Source organism: Barbus barbus, assembly GCF_936440315.1.
Source record: "Barbus barbus genome assembly, chromosome: 44".
NCBI classification, from domain to species: domain Eukaryota; kingdom Metazoa; phylum Chordata; class Actinopteri; order Cypriniformes; family Cyprinidae; genus Barbus; species Barbus barbus.
In genome coordinates, this window is record NC_136722.1 from 22,149,381 (window position 1) to 22,168,103 (window position 18,723).

Sequence of the window (18,723 nt, forward strand, 5' to 3'; positions counted from 1 at the left end):
ACTTACCTCTTCATTTGAAGTCTTGAAATCCATGTGCTAAGGTCAGAGAAACAGCCCTTAGAGAGGAACAAACATGAAAAGGAAAACCAATCATCATGTCATTAGAACACGTTGTATTAGCAAAAGCTAAATGTTATTGACCTTCAATGATAAATGGTGTTTGCAATGAAAGTTGCATATGTTGCAAAGCAAAGAAAAATCATTATAGATAAATGAAAATGCATTCGAAATGAATCATTGCTTAGTTCGTGCAGTGTGGGAGAAATACACAACTTTGCCTTGCATGAAAGCGCACTTGGATGTGCAGAAATTTAATCAAAACTCTTCCCAGCAAATTTGCTTTGACAAATAACAACAGCATCTGGACGTGCACAGCCAAAGAGGAGGACGCGCTTTGATATTCAGTGTAAAATGCTTTTTCTAAAAATCCTAAGTGTTACATTTTTATTTTGCTAACATGTGGATGGCAGAAGAGATTAACCAACCGGAAAGCAATAACCACTTCTGAATACGAATGCAAATGTGGCATTTCAAGTTGCTCGGAGGCCTACTAAATAATTCAGTGAGAGTTATTGTCAAACAATATATCAGCCTGTTTGGGATAGTCTCTGAACATGTACTGTAATTTCTGGTTTGCTGTACATGGTCTGCTTGAACGCTTCATTGTGCATTAAGAATATGGCATTCAAACAAACCCTATAGTCAGGGCTGGTGTTACTGTTATTAAACCAACAAGTGATAATAATATCTTCATTATTAAGATGTAAGACGAATGCCAAACCACAATTAAGCATCATTAGCATAATTATTGAATCATAATAATGATCCGGTAGCATCTACTCAATGACTATGATAGTCATAATGATGGATTCAGATGGACGAATCTTGCAAAAACATATCTAGATCACATTTTATCATAAAAATGCACTATATTTAATTTGTTTTTGGGATGAAATATGACTCAGACATGCTGTTTGTGAGATTCACCCAGCAACACATTTTCTGGTACACAATGATACTTATTTGTACAGGATGAATAAATCATTGGAGGCATTTCCTGCTGTGTTATTCCAGTGCTGCTTTATAAACGACTTAATAATTCATATTGCGAAAAGAATCACACAGCAGTAGCTGACCACAGCGCTGTTGTCGTTTAGCATTAAAATGCCGCTTGTGTACTAGAAGTACTAGTGAGCGCTAGGATTAAAACCTTCCTGAAGATTGTTTCACAGAGAAATCACTTCTGCTATTCCATCTCCCAGAGTAGCTCAAATTAAAATCACGACCAGTGGAGCACATTTAATCAGAATAGCATAATTTGCACAGTCTGAAACCACTCAGCGGGGCAAATGTGGAGGGATTACAGCTCTATCTGCCAGGTTTTTTTTGTGTAAGCTTGTTTCTGCCATGGGATAAAATAATTCAACTGTAATTGTGACTTTTTATCTCACAATTCTAACTTTTTTCTCCCAATTCAGTTTTTCTGACACAATAAAAAAGTTTATATTTCGGAATTTCGACTTCTCTTGTCAGAACTGCAAGTTTATTTCTCAGTCCTTCTGAGTTTATACTGCACATTCTTTATTTTTTTTTTGTTTCTGCCACAGAATAAAAAAAAAGGTAATTGACTTCATTGCACAAATCTATTTTTTTCCCTTGCAATTGCAAGTTTATATATATATCTATCTATCTATATATATATATATATATATATATATATATATATATCTATATCTCAGAATTCTGAATTTTCTAATCAGAATTGCAAGTTTATATTGCGCAATTCTGAGTTTATGTGTTGCAAATCTGAGTTAAAATCTCTTAAATCTCACAATTCTATTTTTTTTTCCACCACAGAATAAAAAATAAAAAGGTAATTACGACTTTTTTTTATCTCACAGTTCCCTATCAGTAGGTCACTCCGAGTCACGTCCGACGAATTGGGATCTTGCTTAGAGAGACCAATCCACTATGAGTGTATCTAAACGAGCCAATGCACATTGGCATGCGATTATTGCATCCAGCTGCCGCTGATCACAGCATGAGTATAAGTAGGCAGCAAGTGCAGCGCATACTCAGCTTTTTGCTTCAGAGCCGAGCGGTTCATCGTTCTGCTCCTGACAAAGCCTATCAACTACGGTGTCTGACAGTCAAGCACTCTCTCCGGAGGTCTCTTGTGCTGGTGTCACGGCGCTTCAGCGACGGTGGTTCCTTCCTTTCGAGTGGATTGCACACATCGGTTTGCACTACCCCCTGATTGTGTTGCAAGCGGCCATCTCTCCTGTGCGCTTCAGCACACTAGAAGAGTAATTTCTCTGAAAGAGCATTCACGGGTGGAACGTCTTTTTAAAGATGCCCTTCCATCCGTGCGTTTCTGGATGCGGCCGTTACCTGGCGCCGGGTGATGGTCACGATCGCTGCCTCTCGTGTCTGGGCGTTAATCACGCTGAGGTGGCTTTCGTGGACGAGTCATGCTCCCATTGCGGGAAAATGCCCGTTGCGGAGTTGCGGACCAGACTCTGTTTCCTGCAAAGGGGCGGGGTGCCTATGCCTCTGCCTAGATCTAGGGCTCCACCTGACGGGAGCCAGGGGAGCGCTACTTCTGACAGTAGCCGGACTGGTCTTACGGTGACGGTGAGGAATTCCCCTCCGGGGAACCAGCCTCCGAGGGCTCCTCCTTCCCCCGGAAGGAGCCTGTGGAGCTGCCGAGAGAACAGGCTGGACCCTCTCATGGGGTACCAATTGTATCCTTTGGTGCTCCCCCCGACGATCGGATGTCGATCGCTGCATCGGAGGGTGAGTTAGACCTTTCTGGAGGTGATGATTCGGCACCACTGCCACCTTCTGGGCGGGCGGCGATGCCGGATTCGGATCCGGAAATGGTGGCTATGCTTGCCCGGGGTGCCGAGAGGGTCGGGCTCGAGTGGAAACCTCCAACGCGTCCCGAACCCTCGAGGTTGGACGATTGGTTTCTTGGGGTGGCTCGCGCTGGTTCTCAGGGCCCCACCCCGGTACCTTTCTTCCCGGAGGTGCATGATGAGCTCACTGGATCATGGACGGCACCTTTCACTGCCCCAAAACCGATCCGGTGGCTCGTCCTCCCTCACCAACCTCGACGGTGGGGCAGCGCGGGGGTATACGGGATCCCACCGGTGGAGCGATCGGTTGTGATGCAATTGTGTCCAAATACCGCTGCCACCTGGCGATGAAATCCGTCGCTCCCCTCCCAGGCCTGTAGGTACTCGTTGGCCCTGACTGGCAGTGCTTATGCGGCCTGTGGTGAAGCTGCTTCCGCCCTACACGCTATGGCGTTGTTGCAGGTTCATCAGGCCAAGGCACTGAAGGACCTGCACAAGGGTGGGCACGACCCAGAAGTTCTCAGAGAGCTTCGTACCACTACTGACCTCGCGCTACAAGCGACGAAGGTCACTGCGCGGTCTCTGGGCTGTGCAATGTCCACTATGGTGGTCCAGGAACGCCATCTCTGGCTGTGTCTGGCCGATATGAGGGAGTCTGACAAGATGCGGTTCTTGAATGCCCCAGTGTCCCAGACCGGCCTTTTCGGCGACGCAGTGGAGAACTTCGCCCAGCAGTTCTGAGGCCATCAGGCACATCCTGCACCGGCGTGCAGCTGCTGCCTCCAGCGATTCAGTTCGCCCGGCGTCCTCCCAAGTTCAGGGGCTTCACTTCAGTGAAGGCGGTAGATGCTCCTGTCTTGCGTGCAGAGATCACAGTCCTCCTGGCGAAGGATGGTCACTCCAGCCGATATGAGGACGGGGTTCTACAGCCCCTACTTCATTGTACCCAAGAAAGGCGGTGGGTTGAGACCAATCTTGGATCTGCGCGTCTTCAACCGGGCCCTTCACAAGCTTCTGTTCAAGATGCTCACGCAGAAGCTGTGAGATATAAACTCAGAACTGTGAGAAAAAGAAAAGTCTAAACTGTGAGATAAAAAGAAAATTGCAATTTTCCCTCATTTTAATCAGTGTGTTTTTGCTCTAAGAGTGCTTGAAAGGTAAAATGTTGGAACATTTCTGCATAAGTGGCATGTGCCATAAGATACCTTCATAAGCAAGCCCTTAGATTCCAAATTCCCCATTATATGCCAAAAATTGACAAAAAGCCGTCTCAGTGATGAACCTTGTCCTCACATGGAGTGCACTTAAGAGGAAATAGCAATCTCAGAGGCTCATAACGGAGAGGATGTGTGTCTCCAAAGCAGCAATGGTGAGTACCTCTTGAGTGCCATCTGCCAAAATGAGCTACATGCCCCTTTAAAACCTCTGAGCTAGAAGAGACATCGCAGATCGCTCAGAATTTCCACCACGGATCGATTCCAGCTAAGAAAGTCCTGGCAGAATACACAAGGCCTTCAGACAGCAGCTTTATGAATAATTCATTGGTGTGGCAAGAACGAGTGTTCCCTAATAAACATCTCTATGAGGTCTACAGGTCTTTCCACTCGCATGCCATCTGCAGCTTCCGTCATACAGACCGAGAAAAGCCAATAAGTTTAACGTGTGGCTAATGGAATCACTCTCATTGTCATCTATCAGAGGAATGCGCAGAAGGACGCTCAATAGTTTATTATAATGTAGAACATTTGAAAAAATATTCATTATGTTTTATTGATTCGATGAAGCTCTCATAGTGGCCTAAGGCAGTCACTAAGGCACTTTTTGGCTATAGAATTTAATAAACCAACATAACATGTCACAAACAATGATAAAAGACACAGTATAAGATAAAACATTATGCTAACAGAGAAAATTAGTTTCTACACAAATATGAAACTTTCAGCACACTAAAAAAGCAATAACAATGACACAAAACATGTTTAAGTCATATTTCACCTCAAACAATTGTAGGATATTTTTCTTTGTGATGTTATGAAGCTCATCGCTCCCTAAATTGGCATTACCATAATGCATTCAGAGATTTTAATTTTATTTATTTTGCAATTCGTAATATTTTTAATGATAATTTTCATTCGATTTTTAAAGTAAATGATTTCATTCATTTTACTTTCTTTTAAGAATAGTTTTTTTTAGAATGTAGAATGTTATTTTTTAAATATTCTATTACATTTTTATTAAGCTCGTATCTCCTTTCATAGTGGCCTAAGACAGTCTCTGAGGCACTTTTTGGCAACAGAAACTAATAAATAAACAATTATATCACAAACAATAATAAAAGACACAATATAACATAAAACTAAAAACAGAGAGTTTGTTTAAAAAAAATACACAAATAAAAAACATTTAGCACCTTTTTAAAACATGTTCAAGTCATATTCACCCCCAAAAATTTTGATATTTTGCACTGTGACATTATGAAGCACATAAATTCTCATTATCGCAATGCATTCCGACTTTTAAATGAATTTATTTTGCAATCTTTTTTTTTTTTCATGATGATTCTCCTTATATTCGTATTACTCTAATAAAACTAATTATTTAAATTATTTTTTAAATCAAAATAAGCAATTTTCTCACATTACAATAATAAGAATGGGAGCCTATGCTTAACTGTGATGAAAATAAAGTAATAAAACTTGTACAAATAACAGGATTGGATTTGTTAATGCAAAATATAATCTTATATTTTTTTCTATAACCTAGTATCCTGAGAAATGCCTTAAAACACTAACACTTTGTATTTTATGACACTATTACCATGTATTATTGTTACAGTACTGGTTTATTAAAAACAACACCATGTGCAACACAGCTAAAAATCAATACCAAGGTCATTCTTATACATTCAGAGCTCATTAAATCGCATTTGCTGTGGCTTGCGACCAAAAATAGAAATTGTTGGGTGTTCTTCGCCATGACTACATAATTTACTATTTGTTGTTTCTATGCTTTGCTTTCTCTCAGTAACATGCCTTGCATTCAGCTCATACAGTTTCACACTGACTCACTCACTTTGCCATTCTGTGAAAATGAGATGTGATTTGCATGTTAACAGGCCAGTGCAGTATGGCATTTTTTTTTTTTTCATCTACAACATTATTTTAATACAGGCACCTCATCGGTTTGGCGTCTCGCAACAATTCCTTGAGCCTTCTGGGAGATGTCGCTAAGAATTACGTTTTCTGCATTGCAATGTACAGAGTGAAACACAGCGTTCCTCTCAGTAGGACAAGAAATAGAGTCTAATATGCTTTCTAATAACATGACAGCAAATTTAATTCGGCTAAGATGTTCTTAAAGGAAGAGTTCGCTCAAAAATAAAAATCCGTATGAGTTTGTCAGTGAAACACCATGCTGACGCTGCTCTTTTCCACCCAACAAATGATTATAGTGGCTGTCAAGCTTCAATAAGGACAAAAAAGCACCATAAAAATCCCATAAACTAGCAACCGTAGCACTCAAAACTGGGAAGAACGAAAGTCATGCCGGTTTGGAATGACACAAGGGTGAGCAAATGATGACAGAACGTTCGTTTTTTTTTGTCAAGCTCCAGTTAGAGGCTTGAGTATTTTCGGCTTACCTCCAGGGAAAGATCTTCAGCACTGCACAGCATGGAGGTCAAGCCATGGGGAAGGAGGCAGGGGAGTCTTTGCAGATTCTGGTTAAGGGCTGATGTTTTTCTTCTTTATTCCTGTACAGGGTTTTGGCCCTCAGGCCCAGCCAGAGTCCTACAGCTGCTGGAGTAAAGCAGGGAATTAGTAAAGTAGAATGATTTGATTAGCAAGGTCAATTCAGTAGATTTTTTCTTTAACATATTTTTGCTCTTTTTAGCATCCAAACTTGAATTAGCATGCAGACAGCGTGCTGCGCTTCCACCATTAAAACAGTTTGCGCGGTAAAAGCTTCTCTAAATAGTCGTTTCTTTAATTTAATCTCCTGCTGCAACAGAGTGTCATTTTTTTTAAATGTCCAACCATGAGCATTGCGCTTTTAAAATGCTGTGTCAAGTTAAAAACAGAAAAAAATCAAGACCCTGACATTCGGTTTCATTCAGCGTGAGCTGTTTTTCAAATGTAGTTGCGTTGGTCTGGTTTCAAATGGTGGAAAATGCAAATAAATTCAATTAACCTTATAATCTTAAAAAGTTAGGATACATTATTTTTTATCCTTTTAAAGCAATAGAAAACACCCAAAATGAAGTTCTTTCATCATTTACTCCCCTTTATGTCATTTCTTTCTGCTGTGAAACATTAAAATAAGTAAATAAATAAAATTATACTTGCGGGATATTATAAGTGCTATAAAGCCATATGATAAGTTATTCACTGAAAATATTGCTGGATAGAATAACCACAGTGGTCACTATTCACTTTCATTGCATAGTAAAGAGCAAAAACTTGGAAATTCTGCTATGAATAACTCCTTTTGTGCAAAACGGAAGAAAGCTATGACATGACGGGGAATAAATTATGGTGAAAGTTTCATTTTTAGGTTAACTATTTCATTTAAATGAAGTTTTTTTTCATTTTTTTTTTGTTATTTTTAAAGGCTTTGCATTTAATCAAACTGGCACAAATTCATCCAGCTAGCATGGACTATTTAATATTAATAATACTAAATTAATTAATATTAATGCATTTGTACATGTGGTAATATATTATAAATTGATTATATTATATAAATATAATATCAATTGATTAATATAAACAAAATATTAATATCAATATAAACACCAATTGCTTTTAATACTGTTTTATATTACATTAATGCTGTTTTATATTTATATAAGTGCTGGGCGATAAACCGGATCAAACGGTGTGAATTTAAGCAACATAAACAGCGTCATGAATTGAGGGATCCCTGTTAACTGCATACACTTCTGGCTAATGGATGGTTATAGAATTTATAACCATTAATAACACACAACTAATTCTTTACCTGGGCAAATAAACCAACTGCAAACAGCCGTTAACAGAAGCCAGAGACACTGAAGACGAACGCAAAGAAAATACTGAAGCAGACAGAGCAAACTTGTTCACGATGCACAAAATATTGGAAGAAAATGGGGGTTTATATAAACTGTCTTCATAAAAGTTTAGATGGTATTTTCTTTTCATTTTATATCCATATAATACATATTAATGTAGTAATTAAAAATGCAGCACTGCTTTGTTTAAAGTGGTAACCAGGAAACGCTGTATCGCTGCTGTTTCATGAGCGCCACTTGCTGGCAGAAAGTGAATTTACGTCTCATTCAGTCTGTCTGCTGTTTTTGTTTCATACAGATGTTTTATGTAGCATAATTTCACTAAGCTAAGGTCAGATCATTCTGTTTTTGATTAAAATTTTGAAATTATACGATAATTTAAATCAAAAACTACTCATGGTAGGGGGATCACGTGACGCTTTCATGAGCCAAGTCGCACATTAGCTGAGCTCTGTCTTTTACTGTTGTTCGTCTTCTTTTTTTACATTTGGGGTAGTTTTTTCATTTGTCGCTTATCTTCTCTTTTTCGCTTATCTCTCACCAGCATCCTCGCAAATTGAGAAGAAAACAAAACCAGCAGCCGCGGCGGGCCGATCCGACATTGAAGACAACATGGCGGTCACTATAAAGAGATTTGAGGACATTTTGAAGGCTGAATTAGCAGCAATGCGCACTGAATTCACTTCTCACATGACTATAATCTAGAATTATGTGCTCTAAAATTGACTTTTTAATCAGGGAACAGAGAGAGCAGGAAAAAGTGATCGGCGAACACACTTGAGCAGCAGGTGACTGATTTACAAGACCACAGCCAGACGCAGTATTCTCCGCCTGCTGGGACTTCCTGAAGGGGCTGAGAAGGATGACCCGATTGGCTTTCTGAAACGGTCACTGCCAATTTGGATCCCATCACTTGCGGGCAGAGATATCGAGACCGAACGCACGCATCGAGTTTACTCCAGAGCTTCAACGGATCTCTCCAAACCGCGAGTGTTTCTCTTCAAACTGTTACGCTACAACGACAGGAATTTGATTCTAAATGAAGAAAGATGCTGCGGTCCTGTAAAAGCGGGTGACGGTGCGATGTTGAGCAGCTTCTCCGACTTCTCTCCCGCTATGGCAAAGAAGCGGAGCTCCTTCAGTGCAATACGGAAGGAATTGAAAGAGGCAGGTCTGCAGACCTTTCTTCAGTATCCAGCTACTCTGAAGATCGTCATGAACACGGCGAGACCAAACTAATGCACTCACCGGACGAAGCGCGTCAATTCCTGAGCTCCATTCCCGCTCCTCATTCTCCCAGGGTGGACGTGGCATAAGGGTTTGATAATACCGAGTGACTCGACTTCTGATTTACTGATCTAGAACTTCATGTGTCAATCGGCTACTGGCAGTTCTTCATGTAAGCAAGGAAACTTGGTATCACTAATGTACAGTTTTCAGTGTACATGAGACAATTATTTATGTTTGTTTCCTCGTTATGGAAAGTATACATTCTCTTTTTATTTTTTTTTTATTTTTAAACCCCACTTTATCACTCGTGTGAATTCAAAGTTATTCTGTTCTCTTATAATTGGGCTAATGGCGGTGTTCTAAAGAATGGTACTGGCTGTCATGTTACTGTCACTGATTAAGACTCTGTAAAAGTTTTATGGGGTGGGTTTTCTTTATGTTAATGGGTTTTTAAAGGCAGACTTGAGTTAATTCATTTGCAGTGGTATAACTTTCTCTCATTTGTTCAGTTCACTAATTTGTTTGATAGTAATGACTGAAATTAATATAATAAGTTGTAATGTCAATGGTTTAAATGGCCCCCATAAACGTACAAGTTTTTTACAACTACTGCGACGAAAAAATGGAAACTTTTGAAAAAATTGACATTGCTTTTATCCAGAAAGCTCATTTGTGGATGGATGATGTGCATAGATGCAATAATAAATATTACGAGGTGGTCTCTTTTGCTGCGACGGACAATAAAACTAAAGGTGTTTTGATAACTGTTTGAAGAAATTTAAATATTTCCATTTTAGACAGATATGGTGATAATGCCGACTGAATTGCCTGTTGTTGAATCCCTTGTGAAAATTCTGTTGTTTGCTCTTTTCTCCTCGTACAATTATGCAGATCATTGTTGTTTTTTGTATTCATGTAAGTTATTTTTTTGTTTCTTTTCATGTACAGTTTACCTTTTAAATAAAAAAATTAAAAAAACTACTCATGGTACATGTAGAATGTTTGTTTGTATCATGATTAAAATGCAGTGGTTCTGCAACTGTTTCATACATGCTGATTCATATAAAGGCATAGTCAGGGAAAAAAATGTGATAAACCATGAAACCTTGAAACCATGAAGCCAAAATCCTAAAAAAAAACCTGATACAGATTTTTGGTCAAACCGACCAGCACTGTACTATACTAATATATTAAACAAATAATTACAAACATACAAATACGTCATGAAAAACCAGTGAATGCTGAACATTTTCAATGTTCAAAACAGCTGCTCTATGAGATATTTTGGCCTCTTTATGTGAAAACTAGCAAATCTGAAAATACTTGGTTAGTAATGCATTGCTGCTGAGAATGTATCAATCCCCCAATTGTAATGGTTTTATCTTTTCTTCAGGACTTTGAAAATAAATATTGAATTCTGGTAATTGCGTTTAGTGGCCAACATTGAGAGCAAAACAATCTAAAGCAATTTACATCTCTTCCATTGTGAACCTCGTCTTTTTCTTCCTCATTCCCTGAGAGAGATTCTGAGACACAAAGCACACAGTCAATACTGTCAAATGAAAACGCCAGGCTTCCAACAACACGACTAGCCTTTAGATTCATAATATTAGTGCATGATTGCTTCCAAACTATTCAGCTCCGAGACAGTTTGCTAGTTTAAGAGCATTATCTGCAGGAATAGCAAAAGCATTAAACTATTATATGTGAAAGCATTCGGTTTAGTAGCTGTGGATAAGCTCCAAAAAAAGTAACAAGACGTATGTTTTGTAAATTGCCTACTGCATTAACTCAGTCTTGGAGTTTGCAGGAGTTTATTTCAACAGAACATAATGCAATGTGATCTCCCATCCTGAGGCTAATTCATCCATGGCCGTTCTGTGCACGTTTAATTTCACAACTCCACGATTTTCCCTCTGAAACGTCTAAAATAAAACCATTATTTGTCATTGTTACAACGGCATTATGCACGGCTGAGTCATACAATCTTGCTTCATATATGTGTGTGTCATTACAGCGCCTGAGACATGTTTATTTAATGTAAATTTGTGTCGGCATGTCTTCATCCATTAGTGAACTATCCCGGCCGACTAACCTTCTGCGTTTTTCTGTGGCTGACATCTTTAACCTTTTCTTTGATAAAACGCTGCAATTGTAACTATAACTTGACTATTGCTGTAAAACGGTTTATTGTGGTCTCCACAGGTCACAGTGGACTGGGAACTCATGTACTTATCACCATCATAATGGCCAGACAGTCGGGCCGCCACAAAAGCTATTAATTTCCGTGAGACCCTGGTGCAACAGCACCTCAAAGTGTTTGAATTTTTACCAAGCAACTAAGATCCAGGCTAAATTACAGAGAAACGCTCAGGCAATATCGGTGGAACTGTATTCAGGGCTTAACAGTGCGAGTATTTCGCTTACATTTGCAACTATAAATAGACGCATACTGTAAAATGCATTGAAGAGCTTGTGCGTGAAAGCCTTAAAGGGATAGTTCACCCAAAAATGAAAATTCTGTCATCATTTACTCACCCACATGTTGTCTCAAACCTGCTGAACACAAAAGAAGATATTTTTGAAGAATGCTGGTAACCAAACATTTGCCATTGACTTCCATAATATTTTTTCCATATTATGGAAGTCAATGGGTACCGTCAACTGTTTGGCTACCAACATTCTTCAGAATATCTTCTTTTGTGTTCAGCATAAGGAAGAAACTCATACAGGTTTGGAACAACTTGATGGTAAATAAATGATGACAGAACTTTCATTTTTGTGTGAATGATGATTTACTCACACTCAAGCCATCCTAGGTGTATACCATATGTAGGTGTATTGTATCCTGGCTCTTCCCAGCTTTATAATTGCAGTGAATGGGGGTCGAGATTTTGAAGGCCAAAAAGTGCATTCATCCATCATAAAAAGTGCTCCACATGGCTCCGGGGGGTTAATAAAAACCTTCTGAAGCGAAGCGTTGCGTTTTTGTTAGAAAAGCATGTTTACTTAAAACTTTAATAAACCATCATTTATAGCTTCTGCTAACTGTCGTACGCACTTTCGCGAGAGAGTGGTGTTCCAGCGTATCTAGGCGTAACTTTAATGCACATTCACACCAAGGACTTAAAGTTAAGTTTTATTTATCGTTCTAACTCTATGAGAATAGGGAAGTCCACATTAAAGCTATAACAAAAACACCACAGTGAAACAATATCATTGGAATCATTTTCAGAATGATTTTTTTCCAGCTTATGAACGATAAAAACACTTTAAAGAGCTCATGTATTTAAAGCGGCAGACAACAAAACAGCATGTGTGTTGGTGTTCCGCTACTATAATTATGGTTATAGTCATTTTTACAGAAAGTTATCGTTCTTTCAGTTTTAAAAACATCAGTTGTATGAAATTTAAGGTCATAAAGTGTCATAAATATCTTAAATAGTATAACAAATTTCTGGAGGTCTTACATTTTGAGAATAGAAAAATCAGAGTACAAACTAATGTGATTATTAAAATTCAAAAGGCTATGATTTTACTAAATAAATATGAGCACTGCATGTTTCAAAGGAAAAAAACACTGCACTTTTGCGCATTTTATAGGCTCAGTTTCAGAGCAGTTCACAAACAATGAAAACCGCGCATTTATGCCAATCGATATGATCTATGATTGTTTATGAATTATGACAATGTTAACTTTATGGTTTAAATGTAGTTGTAGATGGTTGTAAGGTTGTATATTTTCTCTCAGCTGTAATAAAAAGCAATAGCAAATCATAGGGGGAAGTCGTGGCCTAATGGTTAGAGAGTCGGACTAGTAATCGAAAGGTTGCGAGTTCGAGCCCCCGGCCGGCAGGAATTGTAGGTGGGGGGAGGGAATGTCCAGCGCTCTCTCCACCCTCAATACCACGACTGAGGTGCCCTTGAGCAAGGCACCGAACCCCCAATTGCTCCCCGGGCGCTGCAGCATGGCTGCCCACTGCTCCGGGTGTGTGTTCACGGTGTGTGTGTGTGTGTGTGTGTGTGTGTGTGTGTGTGGATTTGTTCACTACTCACTGCTGTGTGTGTGCACTTGGATGGGTTAAACGCAGAGCACCAATTTCGAGTATGGGTCACCATACTTGACAATACGTCACGACTTTACTTTTACTTTACTTTATAGACATTTTAAAATAAGAGTCCCATTGTATTTTGAGCTTCTTTTTAATTTTCCCCTAATTATTAAACTGTATTGGGCAATAAATTCAACATAAACTCGTGTAGCTTTTGTCTGGTCTGCTAGTATAATTATTGTGCTGATACTTTTACTAGTAATGTCACAACAATTTGTTTAATTTATACAGTTTATATTGCTTATAGTTTATGCAGTTTGAAGCGGAAACATAAAAAAAATGTACTTTTTGTGTTCTAATAAATAAAATAATTCTGCTTAGAAATGTCTCTTTGTATTCCTTTTTTAAAGAAAAACACATTATTTGATACATTTGTAATGCACTCCTAATTTTTCAACTTATTTCAATGTGCTCCTTAGGAAAATTGTAAGCAAGCACCGGTATTTGAAAAAATGCAACTGCACATAAAAGTACTCTGTGATATAAACCTTCCTGGCATCAGACACTGCTGAAACTAACCATATGCAGTTAATGTTTCCTCTAGGAATGAATCTAATCTTCCCACGAACACCCGCATACACTCAGAAACAAGAAGTGAAACGGCTGGCTCGCCACGCTGCTGTCTGTGACGCTGATGCCCTATCAAGGTCGATGTTTTTCGCTGGGTTTCTCTCAAGCAGGTGAGTGAACATACTCCCATGAGATGTAAGCCAGAAAACCACATTTTATCTGTGTATTTCACAGCCAAGACACGGAGAGAGCAAACACACTCACACTGCTCTGGGCACTGGGCATTTCCACTGCCTGGAATCGAGGCAAAACCACACTGCTGTGTCACGCTAAAAACTGATTTTCAGTGTTTGTTCAAATAACACGGTTGTTTTCTATTTGATATTATGCATAAAATGAGCTTATATTGGCTAAATTGTATTGCTAAATGTATTCAAATTGCTTTATTTCAACAAGCAACCAATACAATAAATCCGACGCTTATATATGAGAGTCTGTTTTTAAGTTGCACCGCACAGGCAAAACAAGTAATGCATTGTTTTATACCCTACACTTTTAAACAAAAGCATTCAATCATAACAAAATTACTACAATGTTGTTGTTTCTTCTTTCTTTCTTTTTCTTTTTGTTTTTTTTTTTGGGACATGATCCATGTTATTCTTTGATACTTTAATATGGTAATCAGTCAGTTGCATGGAATTTATCATTACCAGTAAATTACAAATGTGATTTCTTTAATATCTCAATTTGTTCTGGATAGAAATTAGATTAATTGGAGACCAAACAGAGACTTTTATAAGCAATTTTCATGCATTTTCATGCTTGCCCAACAATGTCACAAACTTTGCTCAGATTAAGTAAAAAAAAAAAATAAATAAAAAAAAAAATATATATATATATATATAAAAAGTGAAAGATCTCAATAATATAATGTAATAAAAATTTTTTTAATATATTAACAAGTATAATATAATATTAAATTATACTACATATGCATTTCTAACCAATTACTTCTAAGAATTCTAATTATTCAAGATATCCATATTATTTATAACACTGTATCAATGGTTGTCTCATTTGTTTCTTTCATAAATATATACATGTATAAATCATCACATGTTTTATTACAAATGTGATTAATATCTCAATTTGTTCTCATAGACATATATAAATATATAATAACACGTATAATATATTTAATTATATAATATGAGCATTTCTCACCAGTTACTTCTTAGATAAAATTATTTGCGCTATCATATATCTACATAAATTGTATTACATTATACTACTACTGTATCAATAATTGGTTCATTTGTTTCTTTCATAAATATATATCATAAGAATATATCATTACCAGGATTTTTTCTCTTTAATATCTCAATTTATTCACAAAGATGGAAACAAGATTAACTGGAGAACAAACTGACTTTTATGAGCAAATTTCATGCATTTTTATGCAATTCCAATTATTCTTTTGAGCAAAAGACCCCAACAATGTCTCAAACTGTGCTCAGCTTTGCCAAGATACCAGCAATTAGGATTAAGACTGGTTTTGGCTTATCTGAAGGACATAACTGGACCCCCTGCAGTTTGCCTACAGAGCAAACAGGTCTGTGGATGATGCTGTCAGCATGGGACTGCACTTCATCCTGCAGCATCTGAACAGACCAGGGACTTATGTGAGGATCCTGTTTGTGGACTTCAGCTCTGCTTTTAACACCATCGTGGACACCTGTCTCTAAACTGTCTCAGCTCTCTGTCCCCACCTCCGTCTGTCAGTGGATCAACAGCTTCCTGACAGACAGACAGCAGTTAGTAAAGCTTGGTAAATTCACATCCAGCACTCGTACCATCAGCACTGGAGCTCCTCAGGGCTGCGTTCTCTCCCCACTGCTCTTCTCCCTCTACACCAACGACTGCACATCTAAAGACCCCTCTGTCAAGCTCCTGAAGTTTGCAGACGACACCACACTGATCGGCCTCATCCAGGACGGTGACGATTCTGCTTACAGACAGGAGGTTAAGGAGCTGGCTGTCTGGTGCAGTCTCAACAACCTGGAGCTTAACACGCTCAAAACAGTGGAGATGATAGTGGACTTCAGGAGAAACCCCCCTGCTCTCCCCCCACTCACCATCATGAACAGCACTGTGACTGCAGTGGAGTCATTCAGATTCCTGGGCACCACCATCTCCCAGGACCTGAAGTGGGACAATCACATGGACTCTATTGTGAAAAAGGCCCAGCAGAGGTTGTACTTTCTTCGCCAGCTGAGGCAGTTCAACCTGCCACAGGAGCTGCTGAAACAGTTCTACTCTGCCATCATTGAATCCATCCTCTGCACTTCTATAACTGTCTGGTTCATCCATCTCATGAACACTCAACAATAAATGTGGAACACACAACTCTATTATTTATTCACCACACTTGCTTACTTTTTTATTTATCAAATTGTTTTCATTTCAAATCTGCACATATCAGACCTGTACATCATAATTGTCTATATTATATATTGTGTTTTTGCTGTTTTGTACATTGCCTATTTGGATATTTGTATTATTATCTGTGTCCTGTTGCTGTCTCTCTGTTGCACTGTGGAGCTTCTGTCACTAAAACAAATTCCTCGTATGTGTAAACATACCTGGCCAATAAAGCTCATTCTGATTCTGATTAAGTTAAATTTAAAAAAATTATAATATAATAAATTGAAATATTTGTAAAAAATGATCTAATAATATTTATAAAATAATATTTACGGATATAATATAAACACATCTAATTTCTGTCTTTCCTAAGAAATTTTAGGAGAAACATCTGAGACGACATTACTTGATAATTCAGTAAGTCTCAAATTTTATGAAAGAGCAACCTCAAAAGTCTGAAAACTACAATAATCAAGTAACCCTTCGGTCTATGAATACAATGTAACAAGATTCCACCACGTTAAGATTTGCAAAAGACATAAATACATATTTAAGGATCTCATCTCAAACTTCAAAGTTTCAAGCTTGAAGTAATGACCAGATAGAAATGTCACACCGACTCAGATCTTTTAGGCCTGATCAAGTGTTTCTCAGCTTTCTCGACACCGTTGCTCTGTTGAACACGCTTAGGGCGAGCAATGCAAAGTTCACTGCAGAGAGCCTGGTCACGGTGTTACGCTTGATTAAAGTATCATCCCAGCTTCATCCTTTCACATTATCCTGCTCTGACATCTCATTTCAAAAGCAACCTTGTCCTGCCCGCTGGGCAGGTGTCTGTTCAGTCCTCATTAGTTAATACACTGGAGAGACCTGCTGGCCTACACCACCTCACCAAACCACATCGACATACAGGCAACAATGAGAACGAGGCTCGGTAAATTAGCAAATGGCAGATTTATTGACTTAAATCCTGACCTCTCACTCCATGACGGATGACTTTTGGCGAGGCAGTGCTTGAAAGTACCAAGAAAGTGCAGGAAGAAACCTAATGGACACATGAGACTCATTACACCAACAAAGATGGGTAATTACTGCCGCTGTCAGAGCGAGCCGTATCGTTTATTCAAGACCAAGACAAAGTTTGGTTTGTTTATGAGTTAGCAGACTCTCTCTTCAGTTGTCAGCAAGACCAGCCCATTAAAAACAGAATAAATTAGCTGTGTTGACATGAGACTAACTGGCACACATTAGTAAACACAATGAGCGCCGCTGAGGCGGATAACTCGCGTTTCTGACGACAAAAATGATGAATATTTATATGCATGGACCTAATTTTGTTGTGGATGCAACAACTTACACAGAATTGAGAATTTGAAATCTTATAGAAACACTAGCAAAAAGTACTATGTCTTTTTAAACGTGCATATCGTAGCAACATCGTGATATTTCAATATGTGATCATTCTTAGAGCTGCACAAGTAATCTTAAGGCCGTTTCACACTGAGTGTGATGTGAAAATGCGAGGCGAATTGCCGACGAATGGTTCTTTCACACCGAGTGCAAAATGATTGATCGCCTTTTGCTAATTCACACCTGCACACTAGGTGGCGCCAAACAACAATGCATTTTTCCTCAGACATGTATCTCGTATTTGTATTTAAACGATCATCGAGTGCCTGTAATTATTTCCTAATGTTATCTATAGTTGATTTTGATCCTATAATTGGTAGATATGCACTCTTTGTATGTGTATCTTTGTATGTGGGGAAGTCGTGGCCTAATGGTTAGAGAGTCGGACTCGTAATCGAAAGGTTGTGGGTTCGAGTCCCCGGCCGGCAGGGATTGTAGGTGGGGGGAGTGAATGTCCAGCGCTCTCTCCACCCTCAATACCACGACTGAGGTGCCCTTGAGCAAGGCACTGAACCCCCAACTGCTCCCAGGGCGCTGCAGCATAAATGCCCACTGCTCCGGGTGTGTGTTCACGGTGTGTGTGTGTGTGTGTGTGTGTGCATTTGTTCACTACTCACTGCTGTGTGTGTGCACTTGGATGGGTTAAACGCAGAGCACCAATTTCGAGTATGGGTCACCATACTTGACAATACGTCACGACTTTTTAATAACGCTAGACTGCTTGTCATAAACATCCTTTATTGTTATAAAAATACCATGAGCTGCATAAAAAACAAATAGAGAAAATATATCACCATAATCATATGTCTATTTGCTTTCATATTTCATGTGATGAAAAATGTTTCACTATTTTATAAATACGGAAGATCTAAAGATCGAACGCACTCTGACTCATAACACTCGCGGCCTCGCGCACACGGAAGAACATGGACAGTGCTCTCCAGATCACATAATTCAGTGGAGAATTAACAGAAATTATATTAAGAACATGCAAGAATAAATCGGTTCTCAAATACACCACCACCACTCTCACCCTTTTGTGCAACAGCAGCTGCTCCGGGCACGTGATCATTATAAATGTTTAAAAACAGTTTAACTGATATAACAGTCCAACAGTATAGGGACTTCTCGC

The 18,723-nt window shown here is 38.8% G+C and overlaps 1 protein-coding gene across 1 annotated transcript in view; it reads right to left on the minus strand.

Annotated features, from left to right (window-relative positions):
- The window catches only part of LOC306863169 (gamma-1-syntrophin-like), a 32,166-nt gene extending 25,511 nt beyond the window's left edge, over nt 1–6,655 (minus strand). The window contains exons 1-2 of the mRNA XM_079406380.1: nt 6,499–6,655; nt 7–56 (exon numbers count right to left, since the gene is read on the minus strand). Coding sequence (XP_079262506.1) covers nt 7–33 — 27 coding nt within the window. The 5' untranslated portion in view covers nt 34–56; nt 6,499–6,655. The remainder of the gene's footprint in view (nt 1–6; nt 57–6,498) is intronic.
- Nucleotides 6,656–18,723: the final 12,068 nt, after the last annotated feature.